The sequence below is a fragment of the Muscardinus avellanarius genome, assembly GCF_963383645.1.
Source record: "Muscardinus avellanarius genome assembly, chromosome: 5".
NCBI lineage: Eukaryota > Metazoa > Chordata > Mammalia > Rodentia > Gliridae > Muscardinus > Muscardinus avellanarius.
The window spans coordinates 114,861,601-114,879,350 of NC_137790.1; the positions used below are offsets into that span (position 1 = coordinate 114,861,601).

At 37.2% G+C, this 17,750-nt stretch overlaps 1 protein-coding gene across 1 annotated transcript in view; it reads left to right on the forward strand.

The window, feature by feature from the left end:
- IFT80 (intraflagellar transport 80) overlaps positions 1–17,750 on the forward strand; it is a gene marked incomplete at both ends in the record, with an annotated part of 121,817 nt that overhangs the window by 39,485 nt on the left and 64,582 nt on the right. The window contains one exon of the mRNA XM_080696741.1: positions 2,337–2,474. Coding sequence (XP_080552867.1) covers positions 2,337–2,474 — 138 coding nt within the window. The remainder of the gene's footprint in view (positions 1–2,336; positions 2,475–17,750) is intronic.

The window sequence follows — 17,750 nt, forward strand, 5'->3', positions numbered from 1 at the left end:
ACAAGAATATACACACGAAACAACAAAATAATGCAACCCTACAATATATGTATACTCAGCACACTTGGCCTCTGTAGTCTCTCTCTGCAGATGTTGAGTACCATTAGAACCTTTCCTGCTGCAGGCCTGGTTATCTGAGTCTCTCTCAGTTTATGCAGATGGCTGGTATCAGTGGATCTACTGTTAAACATAGTTCTTCCTCCACCCTTTCCACTGATGCGGAGCTGAATCTCTCCCTGCCTGCATAGGTGGCGGGTGCCTCTGAGACCAAACCCAGTTTATATACATAAGAGTCCCTGTTCTCCACAGGTAGGGATGGGTTTTTCTGACCTCTCCCCATTCCCTAAGATTGGTTGGTCTGTGGTGATCTTGCAGGTCATACTAGTTGGATCTAGTGTTAAGTGTAGGTCTCCTTTCATGCTCTCCACTAATGTGGAGCCTGAGTCTCTCCGAGCCTCTGCTATGTCCAATAGCAGACTCAATCCCCAACTTTGCCGGGATGAACCACAAAGTCTCAGATCCTGTGAGTTTAATCACAGCTGCTAAAGTGCCTATGGCTGTGCTAGGCATCCTCTTGCAGGAACAGCGGGTTCATTTACGGTGTTGCTGAACACTGCTCGGATCTCTGGAGGGTGTGGTGACTTGGCTGCCACTGCTGTAAGTCATAGCCTGTTATTGTACAGGAGGAACCTGACAGCTTACAATTCTGATGAGCTGCAGCTGCTTTCTTCATTTCAAGTTGTTGGGTTTTTTTTTTCCCTGTGGGTCTCTTGCAGTCCAGCACGGTGAGGCAAGATGACACTGCTGTGGTGATGCGGCCCTAGCCATTGGAGGCTGGCGGGGTCCTCTTCTGTTCTCTGATCGGCCTTCTAGCTTTGTTTTCTCCTGCCTTTCATTTGTCATGCCCTTTTTAAATTTATACTGCTTTCTTTTTTTTTTTTGTCAGAAAAAAATGTGGGATGCTTCATGAATTTGCATGTCATCCTTACAAGGGGCCATGCTAATCTTCTCTGTATCATTCCAATTTTAGTATATGTGCTGCCAAAGCGAGCACCAAGAATATTTCTGTCCATAGTGACATACAACTGTAATCCTAGCTATCAGGAGACTGAGACAGGAGGATCACAAGCTTAAAAGTTCAATTCTAGCTTTGGCAATTTAGGAAGACCTGCTCTTAAAAAATTACTTCAGTATTTTTCTTTAGCTATGTCTTTTAATTCTTATATTTAAGGAAATTATTTTCTACTTTTAAGTAATTTTTTTTTTTGGTGGTACTGGGGATGGAACCCAGGGGCCTTCTACCTCTGGGCTATACTCCCAGACCTATTTTATATTTTATTTGGAAACAGGCTCTCTTAAGCCAGCGAGGCTGGCTTCAAACCTGCGCGATCCTCCTGTCTTAGCCTCCCAAGCATGGGGATTACAAGCATGTGCCACCGCGCCCGGCTACTTTTAAGTGATATTTTAAAGTTTCAAATATAAAAACTGTCCTATTTATCTATAGAATTTTATTTAATAAGTAGCAACAGATCCTTGTTAGTCCAGTTTAAAACACTTAAGTTTTGCTGGGCATGGTGGTGCATGCTTGTAATCCCCGCACTTGGGAGGATGAGACAGGAGGATCGCACAGGTTCGAAGCCAGCCTTGCTGGCTTAAGAGAGCCTGTTTCCAAATAAAATATAAAATAGGTCTACCCCAGTACCACCAAAATAAATAAGTAAATAAATAAATAAAACACTTTAGTTTTTAAAGATCAACCCTATTGGTTACTAAACATTAATCACTTTCAGACCAAAATGATTTATAGAGAAGACTAAGATTCTTTTTCTTTATTTTTTTTTTTGTGGTGCTAAGGGTCAATCTCAAGGCCTTGCACATGCTAAGAAAGTGCTCTATTACTGAGGTACACCCCCAGCCCCAATAATAGTATTTAACTATAGTTAGAGGACCCTTAATCGAGATAAATTATTTTAGAGAAAGTTGATATAGCTCTCACTGGGGTTAATGAAATTTAAACAAATTACTAAACATCTCAAAAATTTTACTATTTAAAGCACTGAAAATGCATAGGTTTAATATTTAATCTAAGGTTTAGTAAAAATCTAAAAATTATGATAATGTGATAAGAGACTTTCTTTGAAGATATTTAGGTCTCAAGGAATATAGCTTTTCTCCCCACTCTTGTATAACAATAAAGACATTGAATTACTATTATAATAAGAAATTAATTAAGATTAATTTCTTAATCTTAATCTTACTTGATACCTTATTGGAGGATAAACTTGTCTGTAATAATGTGACTATTATAAGAGATTTTTAAAAAATTCTTTTTGTAGGTGTGGGATAGTTATGGCCGCCTGCTCTATAGTTCACAACCTCATGAGCATCCTATTACCTCAGTTGCTTGGGCTCCAGATGGAGAATTATTTGCTGTTGGATCTTTTCACACTTTACGCTTGTGTGATAAAACTGGGGTAAGTTATAATGGTGAGCAATTATAGATGTTTTGTCATGTATGTGGTAATGATACACACAGGGTTCTCAATCTTTAAAAAAATAATTTGTCAGTGAATGCATTTCCATCTTGCTTGCTTGCTTTGGTGCTGGGGATCGAATCCATGGCCTGCCTGCTAGGCAGGCATTCTCTCACTGAGCTATACCCCCAGCCCTCAATGAATGCATTTGAATGAATCTTTCCAATTTGTCTTCTTAATATACGATTTGAGTAACTCAGATTTATGGGACAGATTGTTTAAGTTTGAAAAATTGATGTGTTCTATACTGTTTCTTTTTTCAGAAATACTTGTTTTGAGCATAAATCTAAAGGATTGTAAAATATTAAAATTTATGCTTACTCAAAATGGGGAGTAGAGTTTTAAACTTGTTTTTGCTATGAATGTTTTATATAAAATTCTAGTCACATATATTTGTAATTAATAGTAAATTTTAAAAATGATTATTTTGAAACCAAAGGACATACTTCTCTTTGTTAAGAATTTATATTCTTTGTTAATAATTTATGATAATTTTTCTTCACAATAATGTGCTCTCTTTCCTACAAATTCTGCTTAGAAGTTATTCAAGGAGCTAAACTCAGCAACATTTACTCATTGTTCTTGATGAGTGCCCATCAAAGTGCTCCCAAAACAGCAGGATTATGTGACAGAAAGTTTGGGTGGGTATGTTAGCTTTCCATCACTATAATGAGATGCTTGAGATCCTCAACTTCTAAAGAGAAAACATTTATCATGGCTTACAATTAAAGAGGTCCCAGTCCATGATTAGTTGGCCTCATATCTTTGGGCCTGTGGTGAGGCAGCACATAATGGCAGGAGATTGTGGTAGAGCATACCTCATCAGCCAAGAAACAAAAGAGAAAAAGGGCCTGTTGGAGTCCACAATTCTCCTCAGGGGCATTTCCCCAGTGATCTAAGGATCTACCAAGGGCCCCATCTTCTGAACGTTCTACCACCTTCCAGTTGAGGTACCCTGGGTACTATAATGTAACAAAATTGGAGGAACTTTAACAGATGGGCCTTTGGGGAACAGTAAGATCCAAGCCAAAGCAGTGAAATAATTTTCAAGTACAAAATAAAGTAGTTAGATTTTTTTTAAGAGCTTTGTATATGATTAAGTCTTCTGGTTACTTGTTTTACATCACATAAAATTATAGTCCTTTGCCTGATTTCAGAAGCTCTCTGAAATCTGGTACCAATAAATACATTCAGTCTTCTTTGCTGCAATTCCATAGCTTATATAAGTGCCTGAATCAGCTTCAATCAGGTGCTAGTGCATGAACCTTTCCTTCCTCTAACATCTTCACTCATCTTCTGGATGAAAATAGATACTTCCTCCTCTGTCTTACACATAGTGAGTTCGACTCATTCTTTAACTATTCTTTAAGAATGAGTTCTACTCATTCATCTAATGTTTGACTCTTTCATCTTGCCTTTTATTAGATAACCTAATGTCTATTTTTAAATCTCTTCTCACCTAGATCTCTTTTTTTTGGATTATAACAATAACAACGGGATGTTAGATTTTCTCATCATTTCAGGACCTTTTTTTGTTTTATTTTTGGACCTAAGGACCCTTTACCTTAGTTTTTCTATCAGGGATTCTTTCTATAGAATATGTGATCTCAAGCCGGGCGTGGTGGCGCACGCTTGTAATCCCAGCATTTGGGAGGCAGAGACAGTAGGATCGTGGTTCACGGACAGCTTCAGCTACTTAGTGAGACCCTCTGCAACTCAGTGATACCCTGTTTCAAAAATAAAGAATTAAAAATTGGGCAGGGGGTATAGCTCGGAAGTCGAATGCCCCTGGGTTCTATCCCCAAACCTGCCAAAAAAAAAAAAAAAGAGTATCTGATCTAATTTTTACAATGTATTGTGATCTTATATTGTATATTTTAGTTTTATGTATGTTTTCTCTTGTCTTTTTAGTTCATAAGCTCCCATAAGATAGTCTTCATTTGCCATTTTGATTAAAATATTTAAAAATTTTTAAAACTTGGGGGATTAATTTTTTTTTTTTTTAGTAGTACTGAGAATGGAACTCAGGGCCTCACACATGCTAAGCATGGGTTCTACCACTGAGCTATTTACCTCAGTCCTCAGAAGAACTTGTAATTTATTCTTGTGATTTTTTCCTTAGCAGCTGCTCCATTTAAAATTATTTTTGAGGGCTGGGCATGGTGGCGTATGCATGTAATCCCAGTACTTGGGAGGCTGAGACAGGAGGATGCTAGTTCATGGCCAGTCTCAGCAACTTAGCAAGGCCCTCTGCAACTTATTGAGACCCTGTTTTGAAATAAAAAATAAAATAGGACTAAGGATCTACTTCAGAAGTAGAATGCCCCTGAGTTCAATCCCTGGTACCACACATGCACATAAATTATTTGGGATATATTTTTACTATTTTACTACAAGGAAAGTGTTTATATGAATAACGTATGCAGTTATATTGTTTCTTATTTTCGAAACTGATTCTTTTAGAATAAATAGTTGTAAGTACTTTTTTGGGGGATGGGTACTGGGGATGGAACCCAGGGACATTCTACCTCGAGCTATATACCCTATTTTTTATTCTCTATTTTGAAGCAGGATCTCACTGAGTTGCAAAGGGTCTCACTAAGTAGCTGTCCTTGAACTGAGATCTCCTGTCTCAGCTTCCCAAATGCTGGGATTACAAGTGCCCAGCTTCTAAGTACTATTTAAGCACTTTCATTCATTGAATTATTAGTGGATTTTTTTGTTTTATTTTTTGCCTTGGATACTTTCATTAAAAATACTTGTGGTGAGTGTGGTGGCACATGCCTTTAATCCCCATACTTGGGAAGCTGAGACCAGGAGGATCATTACTTTGAGGCCAATCTCAGCAACTTAGTGAGTTCCTTGGCAATTTAGTGAGAACTTGTTTCAAAATAATAAAATAAAAGCTGGGGATGGTGGCTCATGCCTGTAAAATCAGTATTTGGGAGGCTGAGATAGGAGGATTGCAAGTTCGTGGCCAGTCTCAATGCTTAGTGAGGCCCTGTTTCAAAATAAAAAATAAAACAGGGGTGGGAGTGTAGCTTAGAGGTAGACTACCCCTGGTTCAAACCTCAGTACAAAAAAAAAGTCTGACAAAATATAACAAATTTTAATGGTAATTGCCTCTGGAGTTTGGGGTGATTTATAGTTCCTATTTCTTTGCTGAGATTTTATTTTGTTAAATAAGTTCAAAAACATATTTTTCATTAAAATCCTTATCTGCTAATACTAGCAGTTTATCATTGATTATTTTTTCCCTTATAGTGTTTATGTGTGTCTTTGTATTACTACTAATGTTGTATTGTATTCTGAACATTGTAAATAATGCATAGTGGAGACTCTAGATTCAGTGTGTTTTTCTAAAAAATGCTGGTTTTTTTGTATGCATTAGCAGGAAATTAAATTGTTCAAACTCAAAAAATGCAGCCTCTGTTTTCTATGTTAGAGGTCAGATATAGGACTCTTGTTTAGGGTAACAAATGAGATTTTTGACTGTTCTTTTTAGGATCTTCTCAATTTCCAGCTACTATGGTACTTCTTTCTTTCCCTTTCTCCCCTTTTTCTTTTCTTTTTTTTTTTTCATGGTACTGCAAGTTGAACCTAGGAGCATGCTGACTCTTAAGCTATACCACCAAGTCCTATGTTTTATTTTGAAACAGGGTCTCACTAAGTTTCAGAGGGTCTTGCTAAGTAACTGAGACTGGACTGCAATCCTCCTGTCTCAGTCTCCCAAGTACTGGGATTATAAGCGTCACCACCATGCCTCGTTTGTCTTTCTTATTCCTCTACCAGTAACACTACAGATTTCTATATGAAGTTTAGTTATCACATTCATGCTTGACACCAAGTAGGATTTCCTTTCAGATAAAAGGCTGTTAAAAAAATGTATATTCACACAATACTGTTTCTTTTTTTAATCATTAACTCTTCTCATGTTTCGGGCTTTTTTTTAAAACTTTCAGATATAATCATATATTGTATAGCTTACTCATTTATAATGTACAATTCAGTGTTTTTTAGTATATTCATAAAGTTGTACAATCATTACCATACTAACTTTAGAACATTTTTCTTCTTTCGAAAAGGAATTGCATACCCATTTGCTGTCAATCGTTATTTTTTCTTATGCCATTCCCAGCCCCTGGCAAACACTAATATATTTTCTTTTTCTTTAGATTTGTCTATTTGGAACATTATATATAAATGAAATATAATACATTATGTGACCTTTTGTGACTATCTTCTTTCAGTTAGCATTGTTTTTCAGTTCCATCTATATATTAATATATCATTCCTTTTTATATATGAAGAATATTCTATTGTATAGATATAACATATTTTGTTTATCAGCTGAGGGATATCTGTGTTATTTTGAATTTTGGCTATCAGGAATAATGCTGCTATGAATGTGTATAAGTTTTTATGTGGTTATGTGTTTAATTTCTTTTGAGTATATAATTAAGAATAAAATTGCTGAGACAAAGAGTAATTCTTTTTTTCCCCTCTTATATGTGGAAGCTAGAGATGTGGGAATATAATTAGATCCTTTCTATCAAAGGAATAGCTTGACTTAGGCTGTATTTTGTAAAAGTGCCATTGTGTAACCTTGTGTGTACTTTTTTTTTTGGTGTGTGAAGATAGCATTTACTGGAAATTGTGAGTGTCATCTCTTCCTCTGGCATCCTCAGTCAGTGGCATAAAGATTGTGAGCTATTCTTCCACCAATAGAAGCACAATACAGGAGACCCCACACTGAAAATAAAATACCTGTTTTCTGCCATGTCGTTCTTTCCTACTTAACTTTATTGGTGGCAGGATCCCTTTTTGAAAAAATTAAAATTCACCTAGCCAAGCCAGTTTTGAATATATGTCTTCTCTTACAATGCCATGAAAGTTATTTCTTATTGAGAGAAAATAGGAAAGAAGAAGGACTTGATGGAAAGGAGGAGACCAGTAGGAAGACCAGAAGGAAGACCAGGAAGGAAACAGTCCAAATATGAATGTATTACTACTGATCTCAATAGCATGTATGGAGAGAAAGGGTGTGGGGGACAGGAGAAGAAATGTGTGTGCATATTTGAATATCGCTTTAAATGTCACTAAAGCATATATAGCACCAATAACAATTTTTAACATTAAAAAAATAGCTAGGCATGGTGGGCACATCCTAATACTTGGGAGGCTGGTTCATGGCTATCCTCAGCAACTTATTGCAATGCCTTCTGCAACTTATTGAGACCCTATTTCAAAACGAAAAATAAAATAGGGCTGGGGTTGCAGCTCAGAGGTAGAATGTATCTAGGTTTAATTCCCAGTAAAACACACACACACACACACACACACACACACACACACACACACACACTATAATTAAAATTATAATTTTAAAAATTATTATTAAAGACTTCAGTTTTCAACAAAATAATTATAAGGCATTCTAAGAAACAGGAAAATAGGGGGAAAAAGAAATTAACAGAAGCTACTCATCAGACTTACTAGGCAGATTTGTTATCTGAAAACAGGAATAAGATCTGAACAAATAGGAAATACCAATGGAGAGAAAATAATTAAAAAGGAACCTAATAGAAATTCTGGAATTTAAAAAATAAGCAAGGAACAAAAAAAGATAAATATACCCAGATATCAAAGATCCATTGTCTCTTCAGTAATGGGATTTCTTATAGAGCATTTATAGGTGCATTAATTGGTATAACTTTTTTTAAGTATAATTTGTTTGGCAAAATATAACACAGCTGTTATATTTTCAAGAAAGTATTAAACACATTGCATATTTATTTTTTACATTTATTAATTTCTTCACAGTATTTATTAGGAGCTTTTTATGTGCTAAGCACATGCCCTAGTTATTAAAAAAATCAGTAAACAAAATAAATTTCCTACTCTTGAGAGTTTTATTTCAGCAAATAAAAGACTATAAGGTAAAAAAAAAACTAACACTCAGTAACAAAGAAAATGAATATTTATGTTAAATGGTAGTGATTGCTATAAAAAGTTGAGAAAGGGAGATAGCATAGGTGAGGTAATTAAGGAAAATAAAAGTAAATACTGAGTGGTAAGTAAAATGAATTATGGTATAAGTGAATTCATTATGGAATACAAATTAGAGCCATAGTATCAGACTTTTTTTTCTAGACTCCATACTCAATTTTATTTTTGTCTTTGAGTTTCAAGAAATACATGATTTAAATATGTTAGGCATAGTGTTCAAACTAGTGTAGTTGTATGTAGGTAAATATATAGAATATATTAATGAATTATACTATAATGAACAATAGAATTCACAGGGAGGTTCTGAATGTCTAAGGTACCTTTGGCTTCTTTTTAATGAACTGACATTGTTGCTTTTATTTATCAGTAGGTGGTGCTATTGCTTGTGTAAGAGAGAACTTATTTTGTAATTCTCATTGTAGGTTTGAAGACTCAGTCATTATAATAAAATACCTCCCTCTGTTCATACATCCATTCAGTTAAAATAATTGCAATAATTCATCATCTGCAGTAACTGAACTTGCTGCCATATGTAACTCTTCACCATCAATGACATAATTTAAGGAAGCCTGTAATTTGCTAATTACATATGCAAGGGAATATGTGCGAATATTGTTTGTGTGTGTGCACGGGGCGGGGGGGGGGGCATTGGGGATTGAACTCAGGGGCATTCCACCTCTGAATTACACTCCCAATCCAGTTTTATTTTTGTTTTGAAACAGGGTCTTGATACATTGCTGAGGCTGTCCTTAAACCTGGCTTTGACCCTACGTAAACCTCCTGCCTCAGTCTCCCAAGTACTGGGATTACAAGCAGGTTCCACCCAGCCTGGCTGAGAATATCTTTAAAAAAAAAAATCAGTTAAGCAGGCAATGGTGGCACACGCCTATAATCCCAGTACTTGGGAGAGTGAGATAGGAGGCTTGCAGGCCTTAAAAAGTTTAGGCCCGCCGGGCGTGGTGGCGCACGCTTGTAATCCCCGCGCTTGGGAGGCGGAGACAGGAGGATCGCGCAGGTTCGAAGCCAGCCGCGCTGGCATAAGAGACCCTGTTTCAAAAATATAAAAAATAGGTCTGGGAGCGTAGCCCGGAGGTAGAAGGGCTTCCAGGAACCCCAGTACCACCAAAAAAAAAAAAAAAAAAAAAAAAAAAAAAAAAAGTTTAGACCCTCTGTAACATAGTGAGACTCTGTTTCAAAATTTAAAAAAAAAAATTGTTGCCTGTGCCTTTGAAATCATATCCAAGAAATCACTGCCAATTTCAATATTGTGAAGTGTTAAGACCCAGGTTTTCTTCTAAAAGTTTATAGTCTTAAGATTTTCATTTAGGACTTCCGGGAAGATGGCGACCAAGAAAAGCGGGGCTTAAGAGCCCCGCTAACAACCAATCTCCATTACCACAAAATCAGCGCCTTTCATAGCCAGAAAACACCATCGCCAGAGAAACAAAAAAATCACCAGGCTCCAGAGAGAAATTGGATTGAGAACAGAGCTCAGAGCCACAGAGGAGATACACCGGCCTCACGCCCGAGGACACGGCAGCAGCGCTTTACTGCCGGCGGCAGTGGGGAATTCACCGGGCGGCTACAGCAAGCTGAGGTGAGCCGCTGCGGAACAGCAAGGCGGGATTTCTCGGCGCAGGGAGCATCTAAAGCTCCCAGTGGCTGAGCTCAGCACACGCTGCAGGGACTCAGAGTGGAACTCAAAACCAAGAAGAAATACGCCAGCCTCACGGCTGAGGGCGTAGCAGCGGCGCCATATTGCCACTGGCGGCAGCAGCAGCGAATTCACCGAGTCCAGTACAGCTACATCTGCGTACTCAAGAACAGTGAGTCAAATTGCGGGCCACAGAGGAGAAATCCCAGTACTGTACTCCCTGGGACTTGACCCAGTGGGGGAGTGGCGGTGGCAGAGATATCACACCATAGGAGAATGCCCAACCTGGCACCCCCCCATAGTCTAAAGCAGACTCTATTGACTCCCTGTGTCTGAGACTCTGATACAAACCAGTAAAGGAGTAGTGGGGTCTGAGATACCAGACTCTAGATCCAGAGCACCTTAAGTGAAGTCATAGTGACCCAAGGGAAGAATCCAGAGAACACACAAACCTCCGAAATCATGGGAAAGAGGAATAATACTGGAGCAATGAATGCCCACAACCCCACAACATCAGAACCCGATAAAACAGAAAATCAGAGATTTCTAGAAGATCAAATCAGGAAAATAACTGTAGAAATAATAGAGGTGCTTTGAAAAGAACTCAGAGAGAGCCAAAAAGATAAAGGATGCAATTAATGAAGTAAAGGCCTCAATTCAAAGCACAAACAACCGATTAGAACACATGGAGAACAGAATCTCGCTCTTAGAAGATGATCATTCCAAAAATGAACGCATAGTTTCTAATCTAGAAAAAAATATCCGACAGCAGGAATCTGACATTGAAGAAATATGGGCCCATTTTAAGAGAGCTAACCTAAGAATAATTGGAATAGAGGAGGGAAAAGAAAGTGAAACCAAAGGGATCAACAATCTCTTCAAGGAAGTAATAGCAGAAAATTTTCCAAACATAGAGCAAGAGGTTGATACACAGGTCCAGGAAACTTATAGAACTCCCTTTAGACAGGATCAGAGAAGAGGATCCCCACGCCACATAATTGTCAAAATGACCAGTGTGGAAACCAAGCAGAGAATTTTAAAGGCAACAAAAACAAAGGGCCAAGTGACATTCAGAGGCAAACCAATTAGAATCACTCCAGACTTCCCAAACCAAGTCATGAGAGCCAGAAGGGCTTGGAGTAACATATTCCAAACTCTGAAAGAAAACAACTTCCAGCCAAAAATTTCCTACCCAGCAAAACTTTCTATCAAATTAGATGGAGAAAGAAGAAGCTTCCATGACAAACAGAAACTGAAGGAATTTATGTCTTCAAAACCAGCGCTAGAGAAAATACTCAAAGAGATTAACTACAAAGAAGAAATAGGTAACACACACCAGAACCAGAGAAACAAAATTTTCCATCCAACAGACAACTAAGATTGGTTTTCTGTGGAGATTCATTATTTATGTTAGTCTTTTACCTATCTCTAAATGGTATTGTTTGCCTTTATTGTTAATTTTTAGGATTTCTAGTTGGAATATTAATATACCTTCAGATATGGCATTTGGAAATATTTTATCCCATTCTATTAGTAACTTTTAACTCTGTTTACATTGTCTTTGGATATACAATATTTTTTTTATTTTTTAGGGAGTTTGTATACTCTTCTGTTGCCTGTGCCATTGAAATCATATCCAAGAAATCACTGCCAATTTCAATGTTGTGAGGTTTTATGACCCAGATTTTCTCCTAAAAGTTTATAGTCTTAAGATTTATATTTAGGTCTTTTATCTATTTTGAGTTAATATTTGTATATGGCATTAGGTAAGGGTCCAACTTTATTCTTTTCCATGTAATTATTATTTTTCAACAATATTTAGTTAAAAGATTATTATTTTCACCACCAAATATTCTTGGAAACTTTGTCAAAAATAACTTGACCATATAGGGAAGAATTTATCTCTAGGCTTTTATTTAACTCCACTGGTTTATATATCTGCCTTTAGAAAAGTACTACACTATTTCAATTATTGTAGCTTTATATGGTTTGAAATCAGAAAATATATATCTTCTAGCTTTGTTCTTTTTCAAGATTGTTTTGGGTATCTAGAGTCCATATTCCATATTAGGATAGATTTTTTTCTGAAAAAAATAAATGTACGATAGTTTTATCTTAAAAAAAAAAGAAAAAAATATCCTCTGGTAAGAAAGAAAGCAAAAAGAAATACTGAAATGTTATCTCTAAGTGATGAAAAGTTTGATATCAGGCAAATGAATCTGTTATGTGAGATTATAATTGTTAATTTTGGATAAATTGCTATAATATTAGATGTCAACCACTAAGCCAAGCATGGGAAGGAGGGATGGGGAGGGAACGGGGTGGGGATTGGGTAGGGGCTAACTGAGCCATGTGTGCATGTATGTCTACACAAGTTTTTATCCCATTATGATGTATGAATATAGTGCACCAATAAAAAAAATTAAAAAAAAAAGAAAAGAAAAAAATAGGGATGGGGATGTAGCTCAGAGGTAAAATGCACTTCGGTTCAATCACCAGTAAAACACACACACACACACACACACACACACACACACACACACACTCAGTATGCCATAAAGAAATGTGAGAAACTTTGCATGTATTTTCACTATAACTTAAACTTAATTTGTGAATATATACTTTTAGGAATTAGATTTATTGGCCAAACATATACTTTTTTTTTTGAGGGTCTGGGGATGGAACCTAGGGGTATTCAACATCCGAGCTACACCCCCTGCTCTATTTTTTATTCTTTGTTTTGAAACAGGGTCTCACTAAGTTGTGGAGGGCCTCATTAAGTAGTTGAAGCTGGCTGTGAACCGTGATCCTTTGCTTTCATCCTTCCAAATTATGGGATTACAAGCGTGCGCCACCATGCCTGGCCAAACATATACATTAAAAAAATTTTTTTAAGCTGGGCGTGGTGGCGCACGCTTGTAATCCCAGCATTCAGGAGGCTGAGACCTGAGGATCATGGTTCGCTGACAGCCTTAGCTACTTAGTGAGGCCTTCTGCAACTCAGTGAGACCCGGTTTCAAAATAAAGAATAAAAAATAGGGCAGGGGGTGTAGCTCAGAGGTCAGACGCCCCTGGGTTCCATCCCCAGACCCGCAAAAAAAAAAAAAAAATTATTGGTGCATTATAGTCATACATCTTAACGGAATAAAAGATGGTGGAGACATACATGCACACATCACCCAATTAGCCCCTGACACCCCACACCATTCCCTTCCCTTCCTTCCTTCTCCTACTTGGGTTAGTGATTGATTTTGATATGTTAAAATACATCATGTGCATTAGAGAATTTCCCTCTTTCCCCCTCCCATCTCCTCAGTTAGGTTGCCTTATTTGCTTATCTATAGAATCTTCTTCTATATCTAAAGTTCCTCCTATTACCCATTTCTCCCTAGCTTTTTCATATTAGGGAAAGCATCTGATTTGACTGAATAATCTTACTTAGCATAATGCCCTTCAGTTCCATTTCCCTGTATATGACATAATTGTGTTTTTCTTTATGGTTGAGTAAAATTGCATTATGTATGTATCCCACAGTTATATAATCCATTCATCTGTTGGTGAACATCTTGGCTGGTTCCATAGTTTGGCTATGGTGAATTGTGCAGTTATGAACATAGATACACCTACATTAGTTTGGTGCTTTGGTTTCCTTTCTTTTGGGTAGATTCCCAGAAGTGGTATTGCTGGATCAAATGCTAGATTTGTTCCCATTCTTCTGAGGATTTTCTGTACTGTTTTCCAAAGTAGTTGCACTAATTTGCCATCTCACCAACAATGTCTTAGAGTTCCCACTTCTCCACATCCTCTCTAGCATTTGGTGTTGTTTGTTTTGAATGATTGCCATTCTAGTTGGAGTTAGGTGAAATCTCAGGGTAGTTTTGATTTGCATCTCTCTGATTGCTAATGATGTTGAGCAATTTTTTTCATGCATTTATAGGCCATTGGAATTTCTTCCTTCGTGAAGTGTCTATTTAATTCACTTGCCCATTTTTTATTGGGTTATTTGTTTCCTTAGTGCTGAGTTTCTTGAGTTCTCAGTATATTCTAGGTATTAGTCTTCTATTGGAGGAGTAGTTGGCAAAAATCTTTTCCCATTATGTTGTCTCTCAGTTGAGGTTCTTGACAGTTTCCTTTGCTGTACAGAAGCTCTTCAGTTTAATTCAGTCCTACATATTGATCTGCCTTTTACTTTCCTGTGCCTTTAGGACCTTCTTGAGAAAGTGTTTATCTGTGCCTATGTATTGCAGTGTTGGACCTATGCCCTTTTCAAGGAGCCTCAAGGTCTCTGGTCTAATTAAGTCTGTGTGTGTGTGTGTATGTATGTGTGTGTTACTGGGGATTGAATCCAAGGGCATTCTATCTCTGAGCTATAGCCCTAGTCCTATTTTATTTTTATTTTGAAACAGAGTCTGCCTGGCTATTTCACATAATTATAAAACCAAATTAAATTTTTAGAAAATCATTCCTGAAACTCAAAATCAAATGAAACAAAAGAAACTAATTGTGGAAGCAGTTGTTTGTATAACTTCTCAGAGAATTGCTGTTCCAAATAGTTTAAATAATTTTATTGTTTACTTCTGATACTCACAGTAGAGACCCAATGCTTTGCAGATCCTCAAAATGTTAAGTATGAAATTACCACAGACCTAGCCATTACACCTCTAGGTACCTACCTGCCCCCCCTCCCCCAAATGAAAATTGTGTCTGCACAAAAACCTGTAAATATTCATAGCCACATTAGAACAGCCATGAAGCAAAAACAAAACAACAAAACACCCAACCACTGCTTAATGAATAAAGAATTATATTCCAAATCAAAAGGAATGAACTACTCTTAAATGCTACAACATGGATAAATCCTGAAAATACTATACTAGCTGGGCATTGTGTTGCATACCTATAGTCTCAGTATTTAGGAGGCTGAGACAGGAGGATTGCAGGTTTGAGAATAGCTGTAGCAACATAAATCTAAACCCTGTTTCAAAACTAATAACTAAAGGGGGTTGGGAATGTAACTCAGAGGTAGAGTGCTCCCTAGCACCAGGGGAAAAACAACAACAACAACAACAACAACAACAACAACAACAACAACAACAACAACAACACAACAACCCAGGATACTAAGTGAAAGAAGTCATCTACAAAAACAACAACAACAACAATACAACAACCCAGTATACTAAGTGAAAGAAGTCATCTACAAAAGGCACATAATATATTGTTCCATTTATGTGAAGTTCCCAACATGGGGGCGGGGAGGAGATCAGTGGTCACCAGACAGTGGGCACACAGGGAATTGGAGTGGCAGCCAGTGGCTATGGAGTTCCCTTTTGTGGTGATGAAAGTGTTCTGAAATTAGGTAATGTTTTGGGTTTTTTTTTTTTGGTGGTACTGGGTTTCCTGGAAGCCCTTCTACCTCTGGGCTACACTCCCAGACCTATTTTATATTTTTGAAACAGGGTCTCTTATGCCAGCACGACTGGCTTTGAACCTGCGCGATCCTCCTGTCTCCGCCTTCCAAGCATGGGGATTACAAGCGTGCGCCACCACGCCTGGCCTGAAATTAGGTAAATTTGATTGCTTCACAACTCTGAATATACTAAAAATTACTGATTTCTACACGTATAGAAGGTGAATTTTATAATATGAAACTAGATCTAAATAAAGTTGTTACTTACAAAATAGGCTTAAGAGAAAAACAACACAAAAAGAAAATTTAATATTTTGTAGTCATAAAACTATTTTGTAATCATTTGTAGTGCTAATATTTTTACTCTGAGTTTCTATAGGTGCTCTTAAGAACTGGGGTTTTTGGCTGGGAGTGTAGCTCAGTGGTAGAGCAAGTGCTCATAAAACAAAAGCTAGGCATGGTGGCTCACACCAGGAATCCCAGGATTTGGGAGGCTGAGGCAGGAGGATTTCAGGTTTGAGGACAGCCTTAGCAATGTAGCAAGACTCTCAGCAATGTAGTGTGACCCTGTTTTAAAAAAACAAAACAAAAAACAGATTTTTCACTAGGTGAGAGGTATTGAGATAAAATCAGTGAAGATAAGTAAGAATCCCATAGTTCTCAGTTTTGAATCAGAAGTATCAGTTTGAGTTTGTTATATTTTATCTTAAAAAGATTTCTCAGCTCTTTCGCTAAGGCCTAAAAGGTTGTGACCATCTCAGTAATAGTGCTCTCTGACACATGTGGGTTCCTTCCTTCCTTCCTTCCTCCCTCTTTCCCTTCCTCCCTCCCTCCCTCCCTCCCTCCTTCCTTCCTTCTTTCCTTCCACTGGGGTTGAATTTAGGGGCATTCTAACAATGAGCTATATCCTCAAACTCATTTTTTATTCTTTTATTTGAAACAGGGTTTCACTAAGTTGCAGAGGGCCTGACAAGTAGCTGAGGCTTTCTGCAAACCTGTGATCCTCCTGTCTCAGCCTCTCAAGTATTGGGATTACAAGTGTAATGGATATTTTCTAAATGTTATTTTCTATATTTTATATAAAATCTAGGTTTGGCTCACTGTAGAAAAGACTGATTCCAGGTGTGGTTCAGGAAATATAAAATATGATTCTGGGACATTTTATCATACTAGAAAACAAGGGAAGTGACCAAGCAGTATGAAGTTCTGTCAAAACAACCCCAAAGGGGATCCCACTGGCTAAATTTGGGCCAATTCGAGCACAATACATATTGAAACATCACATATGTTTAAATTCATGAGTTTATGATAGTAAACCCTTATTGGGTATATTTAGAGGTTACAAAGGAAGAAGCTGGTATAAAGAATATCCTTTTACCCAACAATTATCAACTAATAGCTAATTTTCATCTCACCTGTACCACTATCTATTTCTCCACGGTCAAGATTATTTTAAATTAAATCTCTGACATTATTTCATCATTAAATATTTTAGTATATGTCACAAAAAACACCACAGACTTTTAAAGCCTAATCTCAATGTCATTAGTAACCCTAAAAATGAATAATAATTCATTAGTGTCAAGTATCTAGTCACTACTTAAATTTATATTTTTGAAAACAAATCATTAAGCGGAAATAATCAGGAAATTATTCTGCCATTGGTAATATGAATAGTACCCAGGGCAACCAAATAGTTGATGAGGAGAGATTTTTTTTTTCAGTACTGGAGATGGAACCCAGGGGCATTTTACCTCTGAGCTATACCCCTAGCCCTATTTTCCATTCTTTATTTTGAAATAGGGTCTCACTAAGTTGCAGAGGGCCTCACTAAGAAGCTGAGGGTGGCCTTGAACCTGTGATCCTCCTGTCTCAGCCTCCCAAGTACTGGGATTACAAGCATGCGCCATCACACCTGGCTGAGATATTTCTTTTTATACAACTATTGTAATTAGTAAGTGAAAAAAAGATTGGGTTATTACCCATTTTTCAATAATTATCTTTATCTAACAGTGTAAGAAGGACAACCATACATTAAATGTTTTCTGCTGGGTGTGCATGCTGTGACTCTTATTCATATTGATTCTGTTTTGATATCACATTTTAATTTAAAATTCTTCCATATAAGCCGGGCGTGGTGGCG